The following is a 23433-nucleotide window of genomic DNA, read 5'->3' as shown; positions in this document are numbered from 1 at the left end:
AACCAGTGATGTGACCTCCTAAACTCACATATCTGTCTCGGATCATCCTTCCCAACATGATTCAAAAGGTTCAACTTGACTGGGTCCAGAATTGACATGAATCACACCTCCTGTACTGACTTAGGTTTTGAGTGCAGTTGAAATGACTTAAGACAAAACAAATACAAAAAACAGTGTAGAGAGAAGAAAAAAAATCTTTGTACTCTTTGTACAGAGATCACCATCTGGAGTGCTCTCCCATAAGTAATTCTGCCATCTGTGGCAATGGTTCTGCTAGAAATTCAAAATCTTTCTGATGTTCCCTAAACAAAGAAAACATATTCCAAGGACACCCTGTGTTGGGTGAGATAACACACCCAGCGACTGCAGGCTGCAGCACTTTCAACCTTTGTGCTAGCATTAATGGACACTCATAGCAGCAAGACCCTGCTGAGATAAACCCTAATCCCATTCACACAAAAAGAGATTAACAACGCACTGGTTGGCGTAGCAATGACAAAATCAATGGCTTTGGGAAAAAGAATCAAAATGCGCAGCAGTGTAATTGGCCCGCATACATTAATGGTTGGTAGTAGTGTTGGTGATAAAAGCACTGAACTCATTATCAAGATGCTGCACTTGCTGTAAACTGGTGTGATTAGGCCTTTAGTAAAAGACTAATGTGCTTGTAAACTGAAATCTTATCAAATATTTAGTTTGAGACTGAAACTGACCAAAGATCAGACATTTTGTGCTGAAGCAAAAGCCTGTGAATTCTATTATAGATGAGAGGGAATTTCACACTCGTTTTCTCTCCTGATACTGATTCCAATACCTAAAGTCAGAGGATCTGCAGAAACGAGTACAGATCTGACAACAGTGATCTCTTTGTTGCAGGATGTCTTTCTTCTTTTTCCTCAAAAACCAAAACTGACCTGTTAAAAATAACTTTAAGTAGCTGCTCATTAGTGTGTTTTCTACAATATGTTCATCATTAATAAGCATAAATAAGATGCTGATGATTTCTAATCATAATACAGCATCACAGAGCTTTTATCCAAATGCTAACGTCAGCATGCTAACAATGCTGACACCAACATGCTGAAGTTCAGCAGGTATTATTTTCACCATGTTACCAGATTAGAGCTCAATTTGTTTTGGTTTATCAGGACTGTTACACTACAACTGAGCACAAACCTGCTGATACTCTGCATATATATGTTTTAATCGTTCATGCGTGACTTACAATAGAAATTAGCAAAATATGAATATTTCATAATTATTAGTTTTATATATATATAAAACTCTAATTCTAGCAAATTTACATCATAACAACAAGATAATTCTTAGAAGTTAATTATGTATTATGTACAAATTTGCAAAGTATCCTGTATCATAATTACATGTCTGGCATCTGTAACAAACCAAACCATAGACCTTCTGCCTCGAAAGGCTTAACATGCATTGGTAGGCGCGGCTTACTCCGACCACTATGGCGGGCATGTTGAAGCATTGCTGCAGGGGCCAACTTCACTTTATGTTCAGTGACAAATGTTGGCCGACACATCACATAATAAAATAAAGCTACAAGCTTTCTTCAATTGCTATCAAAGGAAAAAGTTTTGATGGATCATGTTTCTGTGAAAGTGTGCAACAACACCCATAACACCTGCGTGATACACCTGTCATCAGGTGTCATCACCCCCGCAGGAGAGACACTCTGTGGTGTGACAAATTAACAGACACCCCCAATGTCTCGCTGATACAAGGTAAGATAGGTGCGTCCCTTCCATGAATCTGACCTGTGTGTAGGTGGTCAATTCCTGGTTGGCAACATCTCCACTTGAAAACGACAAACACCAACATTAAAGCCAAAGTCTCCCCCTTCTTTAATACTCAATGAATTTGGGTAAATTAAAGCAAATAAACATCGTTACCTACTGGGGAGGGAAATGCAGTGGAGCTCTACATTGCCCCGAAGGAGAATGTGGTTCCACATGTAGAACATCAAGTCTTCACTCTGGGAGGTGGCATTAAGGGCCCCTCCATAACCCAACATGATAGGTCCCACTGCTCCGCATCATACACAAACAGTGGCTTATCAGTCGGCATGTGAGAGAGATTGCAAATAAGAGCCACGGTGTCAATCGATAATACAATGACACGAGCTAAAGGTCAAAAAAGCGAATGCATTTTAAAAAGTGCATTCATTCAGTTAAGCACACGATGCCCAGCTTCATGGCCAGAACAACATCAAACATGGACGATCTGCAGACACGCCGGCGATGAACGGCTCATTATTGGTGACTTGCTTCTGCTGGCTTCAAATATTTTACTAGAGTACAGAACAGACAATTCACAAATGAAAAAGTGCCAAGTAGCAGCAATTCTCCTCGTCCTCTCATCTGCCTCTAGCCAACGTCCTTAATTCTTCCCTGTAAATATTTAACAACCTGTTGGAAAAATACTTCTCTGGCACAGACACACATGCAGTCGGAAGAGGACTTGTCAAGGATGACTTGTGTCTCTTGTCATCATTTCTAAAGAGTCTCATGAAATGGTGATGCTGAGGGCTACGAAGGAGGACGACTCTGTGACACATAGGGCAGACTATTTTCGAACAGACCTACGAACAGCAGGCGCACATCACTGCCATTTGCATTATGCGTGTTGTGGTGTTATCGTTATGTCTGTCACCCTGCCATTACCAGGGTGCTGTTACAGTTTAAATGTGTTGCTGCTGCTGTGTTAAGTGCATGTCGTGATGATACCAAGGTCACCGTCACACTGTTGGCCTCATTAGCCGAGTAAAGTTAGATAGATGGTGATAAAAGAAAAGCTAATTTGTTACTGTTGGTTTATTACAAAAAGCCTGTGTCTTTTATAATGTGTCCACGATGCTTAAGACTGTCTCTCCGTCTCTGGCAGACTCGTAGAACCAAAACTCACATAACCAAGCTGTTCAATTGTTCAATGAAGATGCTGTAATAATAAAGTAAAGCCAGACAGTGTTGCATAATATTTTCTTCTGTACTTTCACATCAGATGGCCGACTATTTGCATCATCATTTAGTCACATTAGACTTGCCAGCTTTCTCGACCCGGCCCATTTGTTTGAGCGCCTGTGCAGACTGGAACCAGCTGCTGACCTTCAAGAGCTTGGAGAGATTTCCTCCTGTCGGATTCATGAAACTGCTGAAAAACATCTTAATGAACGGTGATTGGCTAATCAGTCTGAGCACGGGCAGCTTTAAATGCACATTATGGAATTTCTACAGGACGAGGTTTAATGAGTTAGCGAAGTTTGACGTGGGCTCATCGGACACATGGAAAATCTCTGTCTGTGGTGGTCATCTCAATAATGAATTGTACTTCATAGGCAGCCTTGCAGTGCTGTGAATGGACATCCGTTCAAAGCGAAAGCGAGGATTATATACAGGGGCTGAAAAAAGGTACCTGCCAGCAACACCGCCCTGTCTGAAAGACGACCTGTCCATGCAATGAATTCTCTTATTGACGGAACATCTGCGCACCCTGGCTGATTCTATTCAAGCAATCACTTCAAAACTGTAAAAAGCACATGCCAAAACAAATCACGATCCCCGCTAACAGTGTATTCCTAATCCATGACAGGGATGTGGATGTTGTTGCAATTTCCTCAGCTGGGTCGATAAATGCCACATACATTCTTACATCCAGACGGCCACAGTGCTTCAAACGTCTTCCTCTGTTGCTCAGTCTTATAAACTAGAAATTAACTGTGGTAATAAGAAAACTAAATCTAATTAGCATCGCCCCAAAAGAAAAATATCATCATGCACTTTATTTCGTACACAAGCAAAAAACAAATATATGAAAAACAGGAAGGGGAAAGATTGTGTTGAAGAAGAAACAAAACAAAGTGGCAGCAACTGTAAGCACCTGCAAAAATAAGACATTTTTGCTGGAATAGCGGCGCATCAATTAACCAACCCTGAAAATGAGAATCACCTCTGCTCATGTTGTGGTGGAGAAAGGGCGCAGCTGTGTAAACATGCCTCCTCCAAATTGCATTGCCAGCTCTCCTGAGAACAGTTGCTACCTGGTGGCTATAGCCACAGCTATGCTCTGTATGATAATTACTTCACAAATCACAGAGAAGAGCAAAAACTGACAATGCTCAACAACAAGAGGGAGAAGCACACAGACTGAGTCATTACAATCCAAGTTTTGTTTTGCTTTAACACAACTCAGAATGATCCTGCAAACTAAGGTGACACCTGGCATCCAATCCGTTATATAGGGAGTAAACAAAATTGCAGCGCACTAAAACGCTGTTTCCTCAAGGCTAATGGAGCCGAGTCTCGTACCGCTTCATTATAACACCATTAAATGTGTTGTTTTTAACATCTTTCATCAGACATATTATACAGCTCGTGTTTGGTTGATGCCTTGTGTAATTGCTATTCAAGCCCCATACATTTTTATATCACTATATTGATCAAGGCATGCTGAAATGGCCAGTCTCTTTAGTTTAATGTGTTGGTTGAGTAAAGCTACTTCAGATTTTTATTGCTTTAATTCTGTACATACATTTGATGTAAAGCTACAGAATCAATATGATTTAAATGAATTACACGCAAACATGCCAACAGAAACAGAAAGCCTCCATATGGTACGCCTTAAAGGGGACTCTTTACCAGTCTCTGTAATCATCAATATACTGGCGGAGAAATTGGGGAAAAAACACCACATCATGTAGGACAGAAAGTCTCTGCAGTGCTAATTGTGAAATAAAATGCATGTTGCACTTGAAGCTACACTCCAAGCAAAATAATCAAAGCAGGTGTGAAAATACCTGATTTAACATCTCTGGGCTGTTGCCAGAGAAACATGATGGTTATTTACCTTTGACTGAAGAGATGCAGGGTAAAATCAAAAGAGAAGCAGGTGTCCGGACACAAAAGTTTAACACCCACAATCTATGTGAGGGCATGTCGTCCAGTTCTTTGTCAAACAAATGTGCTGGATTCAATCCAGCCAAAAACATCTTGCTGCTCTTCATGCAATTATGAAATTCTCCTTCCCTGTGCAAAGCTGTTCTAATAGATCAAATCAAAGACTCTAGTGTAAAAAATAATTACTTTCTCTACATTTTCTCCCATGAAAGAAAACTGAAAACCATGACTTGGGCATGTTTATAATTTAGAAAACAAGGTAAAATTGCTGTTGCATGCATTTTTTGTGCTTACTCTTCTCTTGTTGTGTACATAAATTTGTTTTTGCTCTTTCCCTAGTCAAGCTATTTTAATTTCTAGTGCGCTGAAATAAACTTTGTTGTAATTATTTTCAAATTGCGTCAGAGTTTAATGAAAAATCTGACCTAATGGCCTCAGCTGGTCTTTGTTGTGTTAAAGACAGAATTTAGATACATGTGCTTAACATAAACAGCATGTGCCAAAGCTGAGAATAATATGCAAAAACCTTATTCAGCACACTATGATATTTTTGTCATGCAGCATTAGAGTCAGTAGGGACTATAGCTGCAGCTTTATTCCATATCTCTAAATACCTGCCTGTCTTATTCCTGCACTAATGCATGAAAGGATGTTTCATACATTACACAGTGGAATAGGGACCCTTGAGTCCATCACGGGAGACGAAAAGAGGAATAGTATTACTGTCACAGATAAAAGTGATTTTCTGCGGTTCTAACACAAGTAAATCAGTGCTCTAACCAAGGCCGTTTCCGTCGTAACACAAACTGCCACGCGTCACTGTGCAACTGCTTACAGAGAGGACTGTGTTTATGTGAATTCATGTAGGAGTGTGGTTTCCTTTACAATAACAGAGGGCAGGTCTGATACAGAGATTGACAAATGGCAGGTTGTCTTGACAAGCTGTCCGACTTTTATGTAGCTCGATGGAAGAAAAAGCCGGGTCTGACAATCAATCTGTGGCAACAGGGTTACGGCTTTAAAAAAATGACAGACATAGATGACGGCTTACCCCGCACGGCTGGAAGATAAGCCCGTCGACTTCGTGGCTGACCTGGGATGTGAAGCTGCCTTCCAGTAGCTGAAAAATAGTAAAAATGAGGACACAGTTTCAGTCAAGCAACACTGATAAATGATAAAAGATGGGAGGCTGAAAGCTAAGCTGGGAACACAAGAAATGACATTGATTTATAAAGTCAACTGCAGCCAATCCCTAACCCTCTAAAAGTGAGCTAAAGTATTAAGTCTCAACATAACTGGAAGGCTTTTACTCAAAAGAATCCTGCAGAGGTAAAAGCACAAAGTCAGACACATTGTTTTCATTCATTTAACCCTGAAACTGAGCAATAATCTCTTTGATTGATAATGCATGACTCGGAGATCAATATCTGCAACTTGAAAGCCCAGGTTGATGACAGGAATAGCAAATCATTAAGTTCCTGGTGACTGGGAAGGGTGGATTTCATTTCTTCCATTAACACCAGCCACCATAGAAAAGGAACTTACGGCAGCATATTAGAGGCGGGATGCCCAGGAGACGTGGCAGAGCTACTGTACAATAAAAGCACATTTTCCACATCACGAAGCACATCAACAGCCATGGCAACTACAGCAAGGATGTAAGCACTAAAATAAGGCAGAATATACCTTATTTATACCAATTTGACAGCACTTTCCTTTTTGACTCCTCTTTCAAATAATATGTACAATGGGCTCTACTTATTACAATGGAAAGTGAAGGGTTCTGAGTTAGTGGGGGACATGTGTGTTTTTGCCATTTTCCAGCAAATACAGGTAAAAAATACTAAACTTAAACTATCCTCATATTTGTCTTAAAGGATTCTTGTTAGACAGCAGCTGCCCAATTTTGCCACCAGTTTTTAATTCCCCAAAATATAAATCTGACATGATTTTTTTTGCCTGTATTGGTTTACTTTTTGGGCAAATTGGCACCATTAAAAGTACGCCAAATTAGCTATTAGCAGCTCCTGTTGGCAGTGTATCCATGGATGTACAGACAACCAGACCTTCATGGACGTTTATTCGCAAATGAACAGAAAGTGATATTCTTGGGAACTCTAAGTCACACTGAATCCAGAAACAAGAGTATCACGTGTGCATGTTCTGTTATGAGTGCAAGCAGGAGAGCAAATTTTGACACACTTGTCCCTTTCACCTTATGCTGCATTTTCAGGTGGTGACTGAGTCAGGCTGTGGGTTGGGTTTTTGTTTTGTTTTGCAGGTTGGTCATGTTCTGGCTTTTTGTAATGGAAAATGGAAGCATACAACTTCACCATCTGTGCACATATTAACAGACCTTCAATAAAATACAGTATATATGAGAGAAAATAAAGCTGAATATTAGAACTGGGTAAGCTCACACAAGGCCTGGGGTTTCATTCCAAACCCAAAGCAGAGAAGCAAAATTGAACGTCTAGAATTGTGTGCAGTCAGGTGTGACGGCTCCGTGGCTTTTGTCTGCTGAGACGAGGAAGAGACAATACGATGATGCCAACCAAGGTTAGCGGAGTGCTACATCTTCTCTGATATTTGAAAACACAAGGTATTGAAATGCAAGAACTTCAAATCAACGTTTTAAATAATAATAAATGATATGAGATGAAACTGCAACTGCAAGATAATTCAACCAAGTCACTTTCACCAAAAACAAAACTTTGTATCAAGTTTAATGTGATGCTGTGTTCTTTGTGATGGATTACGAGTGTGAGCAGAGTTTATGTCCATGCTGAAACGGCATCAAGAGAAACCTGCTGCTGCTGCTGCTGCTGCTGCTTGGAAGATAGGAAATCAATCTAAAAACGGATCATATGCCTTGGAAAATGTTCGGCTGTAATGTAATACCAAATGCCAAATCTAATATATGATTACACATAACTACACAGAGAAGAATCTGTAAGCGTTTTAAAGGGCAGACAGTAACAGAGATTGCAGAATCACAGATTCCATCTTTAAAGCTGCAATAACCTATATTTTACAGGAACAATGGGCTAAATAAAGAAAGAGATCGGCCTGCTGTTCCCTCAGCTCCACAGAGCATTTTAGAGACTTTCAGCTTATTGTTTTAATTTTAGGACCTGCAACTTTGTGTCAACGATTTAACAGCTTGTTGAATCAATTAATGTATGTAGAGAATTTTTTACAAATATCTTCAACAGAAATAGGAAAAAATGCAAAATCTGAAAGGGTATCTGCAGGATTCTTTTGAGTATAAGCCTTCCAGGAGGATGAGTCACTGCCAATCACAGGAGCTTCATCATTCCCTTTTGCTGTTATGTCAGAAAAGGTGTTTTTTTTTTTTTTTTTTTTTCTGGCAAATCTTTGTATGAAAAGTAAAAAACAACTTATCTTTGTTATTCTGAAAGTTTACACAGAGGGTAAATAAATTAAAGCAGACAGGAAATGGCCTTGGTCAATAAAATGCAGAGCGAATGCATTAGCGCACTGCAGTGTATATCAGGTATCATATCCAAGCCATCAAGATGAACTAAAGCAGAAAGCAATGCATTTCAGCCATACAGGAAGGTACTGAAAAGTGGAACAATCTATTGTGCTTAGAGTGGCCTCTTATTACATACTGTAAGTTGTCTCCTCTCTGAATGAGACAATAAAATGAAATGATTAAATTTCAAATAAGAATGCATGCATCTCTCCACTGACTGTCCGTCTCTGATATTTCAATCAGCAGGCGCAGACATTGTGAGTGTCTGTTGACTTGGAGATAGTGAAATGCTCAGTAGATATGGAGACTGTCAACAATGATCAGAGCCAAGACACATTCACTATGCAGGAGATGACAGATTGTCGTCATCTGCCTCGGTGCTGCTGGGATACTAACCAAATTATAACCTCAATCACAAATACAATAGCGTGTGTAATATAACTACATTTTCACTTAATGCAAGGGGGGGTAAAACGATTTCATACACAGCAGCACTGCAGGCTTGTAAGAGCCAGAGGCTCTCATATGAAAGATGCCTTTGACCCGTGCATTTTGTCCAGAATCAGATCAAATCTGTCTCCGCTGCTCAGTGAATAGCCATCTATGATGTGCTATCTGAAGTGAGCAGATACTGCTTTAAAATACATCTGATTACACAGTATTTGCTGCAGTACAGGGCAGTTAGATTCAAATATATTAGTGTGAACACACACGTTGTTCACATGTCTGAGGGTTTATGTACCATAAGCTTTTAAAACTCAATGCAATCTGTCATTGAGCATTACTTCCATCAGTTTTTTGGAAAAATGAAATGTCTTCTCTGTGCTTCCTTTCTATTGCCTAAGATGTACTGACATCCAGTAAGCCACCTGTTCTCAAAAGCTGAAATCTTGGTGATTTTAACTAAATGAAAGGTGTTTTGTGGAGTCTTCTTGCAAACTAACTAAAGCTATACTTACATTCAGTGCCTCAACAAGACTCATTGTGCACGTCCTTGAGCTACAAAAAACATGTTGAAAAGCATTTCCTTCCTCAGAAAACATTTGCAAAGTAGCTTTTAAAAAACATATCAAATCGTGCATTATTTACATCCAGGGTTACTAGCTTGCAGTCTTCTTTCCTGCCCTTGCTGGCACATTGCCGGCACATCTTCATGTGTTGCCACTATATAGTGACAATCAATGAAATAACATGAAACAGGCAGCAGGAATATATCCCAAATGTAAAGGTGTATGCACAATTCAAACAAAACTGGAACCTTAACGAAAATAGATTGCTCCACAGCGCTACTGGTGGTCATAAAGTCAATGATATATTTGTTAGCAAACAACGAACTGCAGTTTCCATGAAAATTTCCAAACTCTGCAGAGCAGGTACTGACTTCACTGTATTACGAACATAATATCATAAGTTCATGTCATGTAAATCATGATTTATTCACTAAGCCTGTTAGTTTCCAGCGTTTCCACTTCACGTAATTGCAAATAGTTCCTTACTTCTCAAACACAAACCAGACGTTCTGGTCTCACTTCAGCTCTTAAGCAAATAGAAGCTATAATAGGTTGGGTGAAACTGCTGTGCACCATGGCTCTCCAGCTGCAGAGCACTGGCTTTAACATCGAAAAAATATCCTGTATCTGTTATATTTATAGCACTGATAGCTTTCACATTCCCACAAAAAAACTTTGAAGCAAAACATCGCTATTTCTCAAAAGATGCCTTTCAGGGAAGTAAGCGAAGTCATCAGCACTTAGAGGAGCACTACATACGTTTAGCTAAAGCAAGAGAAAAGTGTTCGGTCTCTGCTGTATCTGCAAAGAAAGCAGAGCAACATCGGTGCTCTCCAGAATGATGAATGAGTCACAGCAGATCACACAAAGCTTGACAATCACGCTGACATGGAGAAGGCAGATAGCCAGACTAAAAGAACTGGTGCCTTTATGAGGGAACGGCATGTAGGCGGCAAGATCTGGGAGTTCCATTTCAGTTCTCTTGCCATCTTAGCACACCCACCCACCACCTCCGTCGAGCACAGTGAACCTTGGATGGAGAGATGAGCAGAGAGAAGACTTCCACTCACACATCCTCCTACAGTAGGGAAGTTCCTTGGAGCGATAATGCAGAGAGGGGGCAGCAACCCTGCTTTCATGGTAAACCTTTTTAGGAAGGAAACACAAAGTTGTGCCCGGTACAGTAGGGCTGTGTAGGAGGAGGTGAACAGCACAGCCCCATTAAGAGATCAAGCTTTCATTGCAGACTCCAGGGCAGAGACGGGACAACGGAAGCACTCGGGGAGACAAATCAACCGCCAGCGTGCCAAGCAATGTCTTTCCCCTGGAGAGAGTGAATGTCAATGTGATGGAAGTCGGACCATTTTCCTCTCCAGTGTTTCATGTTCGGGCTCATTTCACAAAAGGACATTATGATGAATGATATGCAGCTCGGTGTTAGGCGGATAGCTTCGAATTGACGTGACGTATGCCATTCGCCTTCTACATAGCAATGGATTATTTTTATCAGCCAATCTAACAGAAAAAAAATCACTTGCCATCAATTCTCGCTGTCTCTTAATTGTACCTCAATGAATAATAGATGAGAAAATCGCAAAATGAAGATATGCAAATTAAATGTCATAAATGATATTTAATGAAAAATGCAGGCACAGCCCAAAGAGTCAAACAGCATTCACAGTAGTTGCATAAGGCTGCTTGTGAATTATGAGAAACACAAAAGCACCTTTCATTCAAAAATACCTCGTTGTTGTTGTTGTTGCTCCACTGACAAAGCAAACGTGCCCACACAGGTTTTTGTGAAATTAGTCAGATCTAGGTCTGCAACTCATGCTCATTTTCTTTATCAATCAACTTTACAGTGATTAAAAACAGACTGGAGACAGCTAGTTTCACATCTGAGGAGCCAGAATTGAGAATATTTGGCTTTTTTGCTTTGGGTATTGATCATCAATTATTTCTAATGAACTAATTGCCTGATTGTTTCAGCTCTAGTCAGATTACTGACATTGAACTAGGAAACAGCCAGTCAGATTTGATGGCATCATGCATGAGCAGAGAAACAAATGAACAAACACAACCTGTCAGCCCAGAAAAACAATCAAACACTTTTCAAAGCCTGTGCTGAGCTTGGTCCGTTCCAATTATTCTGTGAAGCCAGTATTGAATTTAGTTAATTCCTTATTAGGAGTAAATATATGCTTCTACACACCAGTGGCCAAACTACGCTGACTCAATTAGAGTGAACTGTAAGAGTCAGATATTTAGTATGGCCTACAAGCAACTGGTCAGAGGGATTTTCTGTAGAGATGTTTTCTAAAGTCAGCTTGTTTTGTCTTTAGCTTTTAAAGCAACTCCGCTAGATTTCTGTTTCCAGAGACTGACAGAAAATTTCAAACACTGTTTTTTTAAGCTTTGCTGCAACAAAGCATCCCAGATGGGGGAATTAAAGTTTTGACCTTGACTTTGAATGACCATTTCCTGGTGTGGATCAGATCAACAGATTGCAGGGGCTGCACTGCACTTGCTCAACTGGAATACAGAATAATCAGAAATGAGTGGAATGCAGATAAGGTTTTTTCAACTCATTTCGACTCCAGGTTCGATCCAGGGGGCGAACCCCAAGGTGACAGTGAACCGAGAGGCAGATAAGGTTACCGTAGAACCTTAATAACTTCTTTGTTCAACCATGTACACTTACCAAAACCAAATGAATGAAGGCCACCACCACAACGAAAGTACAGCTATGTGCAAAAATATCCTGCTGTGAGTGAGGAATCCATTTATGTGAGATAACTGCTGATGCATTGAGTAGATTTTTCAAGTTAACTACAGTCAACCTAAAAATGGTACAAAAAACAATCATTACTAAAACTTAATTGTATCCAGCAGGTTTATACAGAGTAAAGGCCTTAGGAATATGTTTCAAGAAGATGGAATGAAGAGAAGGTTTACATATAATATTTCCATATCTTATGGTCTATTTATATGCATATGCAAGAAGCACAATGCAGCATGCTCTCATTAACAAAGCAATGCTGTGGCTCATTTGTTCTGCAATATCATCAGCCTTTCAGACACCAGCACACCTGGACTGATGATATGCACTTTCCATTCCTGTAGCCTTTGTGTTTTCCTGCTGTGTGCTCATCCTCGATGCTCTGAGGAGGTTTAGGTGCGGGGGCTGAATCAAAGGCGAAGAGGATTGATTGATATTCTAGTCAGACCACAGGGCTGTTGCTGGAGGCTCCTTTCAAGCCTAACGTGAATGGGCCTCTTAAGCCAGTGTGCAGTTCCCTATTAAACAAAAAGCCCACATCAGAGTGTGAGTGCAGGGCAGCTAAGCCACTGGCTGGCCTGGAGTCAAACAGGGTTATGCAGTCTGGAGAAGTAACGCGTCTTCGAACGTCTTATCTTTTTGATGGATATTGGTCGTTTCATAAAAATCGTGCCCAAGATGAAATTTTACACATTCATTTGTGGTGACAGGGAAAAGATGAACGGAGACATTGAAACTTTTGAAGATTAAACCAATAACGGATGGCATGAGACTAGAACAGACAAGGATAGTGATGAGAAATATCAGGGCACAGTATGAAGTATGAAATGGATTTGTGCTATGAAAAGAAGCTGTGGCAAACTGGACAGGTATCTTGATGAGTGGCTAGAATTAACTAAAATTCCCTGCTGTGAAATTAGCAAGTTATTGCAAGATGACAAAGACTTGACGGATCAAGAAATCATTGCACTGAAATTCATATTCTGAGCTGATGCCCAGGGACACAGCGGGAGCTTACGTGTCTATTTTTAATTATGTCATTTGTAGCTCAGTTTCGCGATTACTCCTTCCTATATCTCTTTGTCACACACACAAGTATCAAAGCACTTTATAGAAAATTAGCCCGCCTAGATTTTACCACTTTTCAAAAAAGAAGGACACCAAAAAAAGCACAAACACTACACCACACGACACAACCAACATTGGAGCCATCCACTGTGTCTACACAGGATGCTCTGCATAAGCAGCAGGCAGGATCTCATGTGAATGCGTGTGACCTTTCAGTTGGTGTCTACACAGGTGGGGTTTTTCCAGCCGAGTTTCCAGGCAAACAGCCATCAAAACGACAAAACTCTTGTCAGTGGTGAAGTCAGTAAGTACATTAAGTGAGTGAGTACCTAAAGACAAAAGACTTCTAAAAAGTCTTTGGGGTCAGTATGCATACTGATAACCTACTGGCTGGTCAACAGGTAACTCAGCCAGCCAGGTTTAATGGGCGGATGGGTCTGAATTGGGTGTGAATTGGGTGCGAACTGGGTTTAGAGAAAAAATTCTATATTGCAAAATTTATTACACCAGAACACTCACTGATAAATAGTCTCTTTCCCAAATAGTTGTCTGCCAGAAGATTATTTCACTGAATAATCACTAAATCATCTGTTCTGTAGAAAGCAAAAACTGAAAAACGCCAATCACAAATTCCCACACATCTTAAAATGTCTGGTTTTGTCCGACCAATGGTCCAAAAAGATATTCAATTCATTATGAGAGGAGACTAAGAAAACCAGAAACTATTCACATTTGCTCAAAGAAATACCCGTGGTGATTCTTCTATTATTAATTTTGCAGCAACTAATGAACTGGCAGACTAGTCATTTTAGCTCTAATGGAAAAAAAGATATCTCTGAGAATACTACAGATACAATGACTGCATTCAGAACTCATCTACATCTGTTCAGGAGTTTTAAATCAGCACATACTCAAAGAAAAAAAGACAAAGCATACAAAGATGCTTCAGGGCAGCTACACGCAGTAAGTCTGTGTGCAACGGGTCCTGTGTTGTGTGGTACTACAAGTGAATAAAACTTTAATCCCGCTTCAGGACAGTTATGGGTGCAATGGTTGGTGGGCCAGAACAGTAAAATGGACAATAATATCAGCAATGAAAAACAAAAAACACATTCAAGATTAAGTAATCATGTTGCAGAGATGGGATCTTGGCCAGTGCAAGTCTGTGCTGAAGCTATACGACTGCCAGTTAGACACATCAACTCCGGGAGAGAAAAGATAAACCGACAACCACAAGCGCACAACAGTGCCGAGCACAGCCCACACACTCAGACACATTCATACAGACAGCAGACAGACAGAGAGTCAGTGTGAAGAGGCAAGAACCGGGAGGCAGCCCTTCACCGGGCTCCACCAGCATGCTGCTGCATCTGTGCTGTCTAAGCTACCGTAGGAAAAGAGACAGACAGAGCCGGGGTTAGCTGGATGTCAGGCAGAAAAGACTGTTCAACCTTGGTTTTGAAGGTGTACAAAAGGATTTGCTTCCCTGGTTGCATTAGGGAGATGGAGGCAACAAGTCAAAATTTAGCTAGCTGTGGTTGAAACACGTACTTATTGAGCCAAAGCTGTCGCTTCATGTGATACTGTAACACAAAATTAAAACAGCTGCATACATCAGAAAGAAAATACACTTAATCTTAGGGCTACAAACAAACTATTTTTCATTACTGGTCAATTGATTAATCATTTGCCTAATTAACAAGGCACAGAATAGCAATAAAAATTGCCATTAGCAATTTCTTAAAGCCCAAGGTGACATATTGAAACTGCTTGTTTTGTCCAACCAGCAGCCCAAAACTCGACATATTCAGTTTACTACCACATAAGACTGCATGCTTCCATGGAAGAACACCACCACTCGCACTATGTGTGTGCTTGGGCAGAGGAGTGGAGTGGGTGTGTTCTGCACACAAGATTTGGTTCAGAGCAATAACACTGACTTTAAGAAATCCACCTGTTAGTACCAAAGGGTGCAATAATACTGCTGTTGCAGTAACAGCGATGCATAATTCATGCACGTGAAACAAATCAAAGTGATATTTACGGGTATGTGAATGTACCAATTGTGCAACATTTGCTTGTCCCGGGTGGATCCACATACGCTCATTACACCATGCAGGACTCTGGAAGTGCATGTTTATGAACAAATAAACAAAGTCTAGCTCTTATAGATGTGATAAACATAATTTCAGCATGCTGGCATTTTTTTTGTTGTTGTTGCTAAAAGCTCTGGAGAACACAAGCATTAATGCAACAGTGAAGGTCTACTGGCTGCAATTTAGCTACAGCTAATCATCCCCTGTAGGATTTTCTACACTTTCTATTATCATTATTTCATTATATATGCAATTATTTATAAGCTGATCTGAAATTGAATGGTTTTTTTTCCTTAGAAATTAAAATATGTATATACATCATTGCATTTGTCTCCTTTCAGGACGGAAGTTAGAGTTAGCCTTGCTTGCTAAGTTCTTCTTTTCAAGTGGAACAGTAACTTAACAGCACAAAGTGTTTTTCTGTCAACGGTTGACAGTCAATGTGTTGGAGCTCTCAGAAAAAGGGTGAGAACCATATTCGTAGCATGTATAGTGTGAAGCTTTCCAGCCGATAGGGCACCACAGAAGTTGTGTCTCCTAGTAATGTCAACTTTCAGATTTCAGTCAGCCAACTGCTGCCACAGGAAATGCCTACTTTTAAGGTCAAATGCTATTTCCATAGATATGTCCAAAAAGTTTTATCCTCTTCTGTATCCTCTTGGGGAACATACACATAATAGCTAAAGCTTCATTACAGCTTATCATAAAAAAAATATGAAAATAATAGTAGTATTCCGGGAATAGATGACAGCAGCCATGCTGGTTTTCTCAGGAGGACTTATTGTTGAGAAGGATAGTGAAAAAGGAGAAAAGCAGAATAGGTGGTGAAACACAGAATAAACACAAAATTCATAAGAACATTGGAGGAAAGACACCTGTTGACCTAACACAGAAGACCCATGTTCTTTTCCTTGTGTGCATCAACTCTGAGCCCAGAAGGCACAAAAGTGACCAGGCAAGCAGAACAAATAAAATGAGCCGCTACACTACACACTGCCACGTATTCATCCGCTGTCTCTCCAGTGAATCAGACCTTTACCGTATAGATGTGCTGTGCATCATCCAACGTTGCATAATGTCTTGGAGGCTTTGAAGCAAACTAGAAACTTTCAAAGCAACTGAGGTAAACAAACATTAGTCATCGAGTCCATGTCGGGTGCTCTTCCAAGCAGCATAAGCCCTTATACAACAGTCAACATGTTTCCCTCTGCGAGTGGGTGCAGCTGCAGCGGCAGCAGCAGCATTAGCAGCAGCAGCAGCATTAGCAGCATTAGCAGCAGCAGCATTAGCATTAGCAGCAGCAGCAGCAGCAGAAAAAGAGCATGCAGGTGATAGAGTGCAGCTTTTTCTTGGACCTAACCATGGAGGACGGCTGTATTACCAAGGCCAGAGCAAAGGCTCATGAACGCTTTATTGCAGTGTATTTCATAAACTGAGCAGGACACACAGTAGAGCTGTGAGATATCAAACATCTATCTTGCCTTGCCAAAGGATTCCCACTTTTTTGAATAGTGATATAATTAGAATAAATACTGTAAGTTCATGGGTCAATAAGGCAGATTTTACCTTACTAGCTCTATCATTATCTAGCAAATGTCTTATTACAATATTGTGAAGCGAAAGAAATGCAGGAAGGAGATTTTATAAGTACCTTCTACATCCTAATTTGTATTTGAGCTGATGCAGCAAGTGTGGAATCACCACAAACTAACTCAGATTCAGCACAATACCATATCCTGATTTTTGCTTTGTTAAAGCAGCACACAAAGGAGACAAAGTCGATGCAGAACTCCATCTCCAACAGCTGGAGACTTGACAGCTGAGAGATTTGTGAGGTCAGTGAGCAACAAGGAACCTGCAGACAGACAGCGCTAGACTAATGAGACATGCTGTGAAGACGCGGTTACTTCTTTTTATCGAGCCTGGCCACTACAACCCTGCTCAGACAGGAAAAGCCAGACTCTCACTCATGGATCTCATTATGACGGCAAGAGGACGTTTTACATGGAGTCAAGTGCCATTAATGAGGACTGAGCCCACTGGAGAGGACGGTGAGACAGGAGAGCATAAACAGTCGTGTCTTTGCAGTTTTGTGGTTGACTGCAATTACTCAATACGTGGTCTGGGATCAGCACACAGGCCTTCTACACAAACAATTGCTTTCCTTTGATAAGGCTGGTGATGGAGAACTTTGCTACAGCCCGAGATGCAGCGCCCGCTCTGAGATTTCACCTTGTCTCTGCACTCGAAATGATAAATATTTGAACCTGGATTCTTCCATTTGGGGTGACTGATTCCAGTTACACCTTATCTACAAAGGTAAATAGGATGAGAGCCTATCTGGTTTTGCAGAGATAAGATGTTAGTTTTACTTTAACAAAATAAACGTGTATTAGTTTGTCTTTGGAATGAATTTGGAAATTCATGTACATACAGAAGATAAGTCATCCGAAGATGGCCTGTGGGCCACATAACAGCTACAGGTGACAGTGAACATGCTACTAATATATTACCAGATAAGTCTGTTAATAGGCTTCAACTTTCCTTAACAACAATAATAATAATCTGGACAAGAATCCCTACAGATAGGTCTCATTAGATTAGATAACTTTACTAATCTCTAGAGGGAAAACAGCCCATGCACACTGATAAATAATACAGGAGTTAAGACAGGTCAAAGCCAAGTGTAACCATGTCGCCACCCATCGGTTTCTGGACAGACATTTTGAAGCCTCAAGTTCGGCATTACAGTCCTGGCCATCTTGTTTTTTTGGAGCCAGAACTGACCAGATTTGGATTGGATTGAAGTGGACCTGGGAAGGATACGCAAGATGACTGAGGATCCGAGGACACGCAGCTTTATTTTCTATTATGAGATCAGAATTTACAAAATGAACATCATGCTGTATTGAAGAAGACTTGAAACTAGTGATTGAAGCCATAAACTAATCCGGAAAATGAGGTTTACTGAGGTCATAAACCGAGTAAGAAGTAGGGTCATTTTCTCATAGGCTTACATACGAATGGGGCTTTTTTTTTGCCACCACTGGAGTCGCCCCCTGCTGGTTCTTAGAAAGGATGCAGGTTTAAGGCACATCTGCATTGGCTTCATGTTTGAGATGTGGACACTCCATCCACTATTTATACAGTCTGTGGTCCCAGCACAACAACACTCACAGACTAACAGGTATTTCATGAACATGCTTAGCCTCTAAAAATGTCAGCAATATTTTAATTTGATCCGATTTTTTTACATTCAATCAATGAATCAATAAAAGCGGACAATAAGTGACACACACACACAAACAAAACCAATAGAATAGGCAATAAATATGAAATAAAAACATAACAATTAAGCTTGGTAATTACATAACGTTATATATATATACAAATATACATATATCTTTTTAATTAATATTCTAGTGAGTGAACTGTAGCAGCAAAGCACTCTCAGTGCAAAATAAACAACACTTCATCAAACTAAACACGCAATTGTGACATCATAAAATCTGAAAACTATTTCACTTTACTATTTACCTTCTCAGGGAAGTCAATTCTTTTGGCTATTTTGTATTCAGTACACACGCTAAACCTTAATCTCGCTCCCTGTGATTACGTTTGAGCTTCGTGAGAAGACTTCAGTCTCAGAAAAGTATTTAGATAACTACTTTTCAGGTCTCCATCCAAAGTCAATCTCGGTTCTAAAAGGCTTTTCAAGATGAGATCTGCTCTCAGGTAAGAAACTCATTCTTTCACCTGAAATCTTTCTCTCCTCACTTCCTAACCTGTCTGGGCTCCTGAGGGGAGGTGGGTGATGGCCTGGGGTCAACTGGAGATATGAGTCTCATTACAAGAAACTTAATTCAGTTTAGGCTTAATTTCTTGAGAGATATGATAAATGAGTGAGGGATATTAAGTACTCTGCCCAGGGCAAACACAAATCAATGGCATCTAATTTCCCTTTGTAATTTTAAAATTGCCATATTGCGACTTTATTCAATCTGGATATACCATGAGTCCCATTTCATTACTGTACTGTATGCTCTTCAAATGTTATTCACACAGGGTATACCTCCCAAATGCTTCATTTTCAAGAGCTGAAAAAATAATTACTCCTGTTGAAAAGGTCTCCTGCTTTGGACGGGATGAAATCAGTTGGACAAATGTAACCGTACTTTGTGCATAAAGTATAACATCATCGGATATGATGAGGAGAAAAACATATAATCTACATAACACTGTGTAGTGGTGACACTTTGACAGCCAAAAGCAGATTATTTAAATTCATCATCTTAATCTATTATCAAAGGATCAACATTCTGTCATTTATTTTCAATAAGTTTCAGCACGAAGGGTGCAAAAGTTCTCCTCAAAGTCACAAGACAAGCCAATGTTGCAAATAGTTGAACTTTGCATATCCTGGACTGAAAACATGACACATACTGAAAACAAGCTTGAGCTGGATAAGTTTTCTGACTTGTTAAGGCCACTCTCTATGGAAATTGCAAATATCATCATCAGCTCTCGGTAGCCCCCAAATTCTAACACTCATTTCTATAATCCCAGGAAGAAAATGAATTTCTACCTCATAAACGGATTCTCCATGGAAACTCTGTTGCCTTCAGCGAGTGAGAAAATGACCAGAAATCCCTGTCTTGACTTGATTTCTAATTCCTTGCATGAAATATGGAGATCTCTGCCAAACACACTATTCAGTCAATTTACCTGGGTCTATCACCACAAGAGAAAAAGTCCATCTCTATGTACCCTGAATGCTAACCCTATAACCCACTAGATTGAAAAAACAAATTTTCTCCTATTTTTCTTGATGGAACACATTGGAAAATTGATACAGGAGCTTATATTTTCGGATACTCGCATAAAGCCTTGCTCAGAATAAAAGGGGGAAGGTGTGCAGTATTAGAATTAGGGATATACGACTATATATGTAGGAATTGTGTACAGTAGTGTCTTCAGAAATCGTTCAAACCTTTCTGAATATCTGTACATTTTATAGTTTAAAGTCTACACTCAAAATTAATTAAATTCCAATATACTTTGGACAAAAGACACAAAAACAGGTGATCAGGGTTTGATGAACTGTTAACAGGGTGAATAGTTTGTACAGACACTGCAGCTAGAACTGTGATATGCTGAGCCGAGGATGAGGATCACCAAGTATGTCAGGTTATGACAGGGTTTTGATTAGGACTTCGGTGCCTTTTTCTGGAGAAAATGTTCCCACATTGAGCTTCATTTAGCATGCTTCATTTTTCACACCATGGGCTTTTCATAATGCACTTAGCCCCAGACCAAGCAAAGCCATTAGCGGAGGTGTATGTGTGTGCTTGTGTGTATGCAAATTAACTTGACTGACGTGTAACTGTTCAAAAATATTCTCTGTGGTTAACTGATTAACGGCTGACATCCCTAATTTTGAAACTAGACTTATTACATATTTTCAATTACTTACTACACAGTAAATGCTTACACGAAAAAGAAATAGATATAAAAAGTGTGTATCGCATTTCACTTTATTTCTTTAGCTGATTTGTCTTTATTTTGGTACTTTAAATCTCCCACAGTTGTCTGCAGGTACTGTAAGTAGCAGGAGTATGTCCTGTAAGGGAGGGGCCTAGTTCACCCTGGTCTAGTTCACATCAGATGCATGACGACAAATCCACCAATGAGAGTAAAGAAGGGTCCCTTAAAGATAAAGCATGTACTATGCCAACTTGCAATAAGCATTTGACTGTTTAACAGACAGCACCAATCAAGTTATGAAGGGTCATTAAATTCATAATTATTTTCTACTCAAAATACATTTTGTCATTAAAGTCTAGTCAGCCTACACAAGAGGGAAACTCCCAAAATATATTATCTGGTTGTTCCAATGTATAATTTTTGTAGCACAAAGAGTCTTTGTGAGCTAATTGGACAAGTGGAGGAAGCTAAGTGAATAAATGGTCGCAACTGCTGGAAAATTCTGGGATGAATGTGGAAGTGTCTGAGATGAAAAACAGCAGCCTAGCAACAGACAAAAGCCATCATACAATTGCAGCCTGTGACTGACATATCCCTAAAAGGAATTTCTGGTCAATATGACATGAAGTGCAGGGTTGTGCAGCTATGAATTAATTAGCCAGATTCCAGTCTCTCTCTTTCAATGTCCCACACAACAGAGATATGACTGTATGGGGAGCAGATGGCCACTGCACAACACAATAGAGCAGTCAGAAACCAGACATGGTTACAGTGACTTCATTTCAAGAATATCTTCATCCACATGCCCCCCAAAGGGTAAGGGGTGATCCTTTATAAAGGTTCTTAGACGAGTGTACAGCACAGGGTTAGACCAGAGGTAACCCGACTATTCATAGTGAGAATTTTAAAAAGGACAAAAACACCAAGATATCCGTGTTGGCAGAAGAAGAGATGTGACCACAACACTAGAAACATCTAAAACTTCACCCCCTCCGTATACTTTGATCATCTGTGAATGTGCAGCGCCAAGATTTCCGACTGATCTTGGCCTGAGCAAAACATCAAATTAATCGCGCTCTGACCTCCCACAGATCTGATATTAGGGCACAAGTGCACCTTTGAGGAAAGCTTAACAGCTATTCAGAGGATAAAAGCTCTGCTGTCCTCAGCCAGTGAACAGCACAGTACTATAACCTGAGGCGTGATAATTTATTTATTATATGACAACTACAAAGAAAATGAAAAAATATGATCATCTGAACCAAGCCAAGAAAAAGAAACTTTGTTATTCTTACAGTAATACAAGGTGCCAGGAAATGTTGACCAACAGCATCATGCCCTTTCCCATACTTACAAGCTCATGTACATCAGCATGTAATGTAATGCTTTATTTATCATTGTTATAGCAATCCTTTCACTTGAACCTACTTATACCTCGCCGTGGATTTATACAGGCAGAGACAAACACGTAGGAAGAGGCAATCATTGTCAACTGAAGCTTAATACATGGAGGCGCTGGCAGCAGAAATTTATGGACAAGGCTCAAGGCACATGTTTAATCAATGAATAAAACCGAACACAGAAAACTGCACCAGTCTAGTTTCTGGGCTACCAGAGGTATTAACCACAAAGCAGTGACTTTATGGGGGCCTGTGACAATGGCTCAGGATTGGAAATTCAGACCCTAATTCCCCCAGTAAAAACACAAGTAAAGTTCCTGACTTACTCAAAGGGGGTCATGGGTATCTGGAGATGTTCCTGCAGTGAAAACTCCTCCACAACAAGACGGGCTCCTACTGAATCTGAGGTTTGACAAATGACAGGAGCCAGCTCCGAGGACTGTGGCATAAACTGGCACCCTGAGCACATGGCAGCGACCACAAACTATGTCTCAAGGCTTAGTCTGATCGATCCCAATGGTTACAGGCCCAGTCACCAGACACTCGCCAGCCAATTCTCTCCCAGAGGCCTGAGTCCTGCGGGAGGTCTGATTCCCGAATCTGGGCGAGATTGTGCCTTCCTTAAGAAGGCAGTACTGTACATAGGTGTCGTTCAACTGCTCTTGCTCTGGCTCGTGACCTATGATCAATTTGCCTTGAAAGATGCTATGAAGAAGAAGCAGAGGATTCTGGGCCAAATCAATTTGCATATATTTGTGTGAAAAGCAGGATTGGGCTTGACAGGGTCTCATCCATGAAAGAAATGGCGGGAAAAATGGCTTGAAAAGTGAGAAGAACGCCTTTGTTTCCCTTACCTTGCGTGATGCGTGAATGTCAAAGAACGGTTTATTTCGGACACTGAAGGGCTCCTTGGTTTTGTCAATCTGTCCAGTCTTCATCTTTTCCATTCGGGGAGAAATGATCTCCTTTTCTATGCATAACAGCCGGATATTGAAATCACACTGGCCAACAGGCTGTCCCTGAAACACACAAAAAAACACAAACTCAGTCATCTCTTAATGTACCCAGGAAATTAACTTATTTAGAGCCCCACATATGAAAATGTTGTGCACACTTTGCTATACAGATAAAGAAAAATCAGTTATCAATATTTATACAATCAACTAACCAAAATAACAGAG

General features: G+C 40.3%; 1 protein-coding gene across 1 annotated transcript in view; it reads right to left on the bottom strand.

Annotated features, from left to right (window-relative positions):
* Nucleotides 1-23433, bottom strand: part of rngtt (RNA guanylyltransferase and 5'-phosphatase) — an 84841-nt gene that overhangs the window by 25478 nt on the left and 35930 nt on the right. Inside the window, exons 11-12 of the mRNA XM_041958539.1 lie at nt 23107-23271; nt 5968-6036 (exon numbers count right to left, since the gene is read on the bottom strand). Of these exons, the coding sequence (XP_041814473.1) occupies nt 5968-6036; nt 23107-23271 (234 nt within the window). The remainder of the gene's footprint in view (nt 1-5967; nt 6037-23106; nt 23272-23433) is intronic.

Source organism: Chelmon rostratus, chromosome 18 (genome assembly GCF_017976325.1).
Source record: "Chelmon rostratus isolate fCheRos1 chromosome 18, fCheRos1.pri, whole genome shotgun sequence".
In the NCBI taxonomy this organism is placed as follows: domain Eukaryota; kingdom Metazoa; phylum Chordata; class Actinopteri; order Chaetodontiformes; family Chaetodontidae; genus Chelmon; species Chelmon rostratus.
This window is presented reverse-complemented; position numbering and strand designations above follow the sequence as displayed.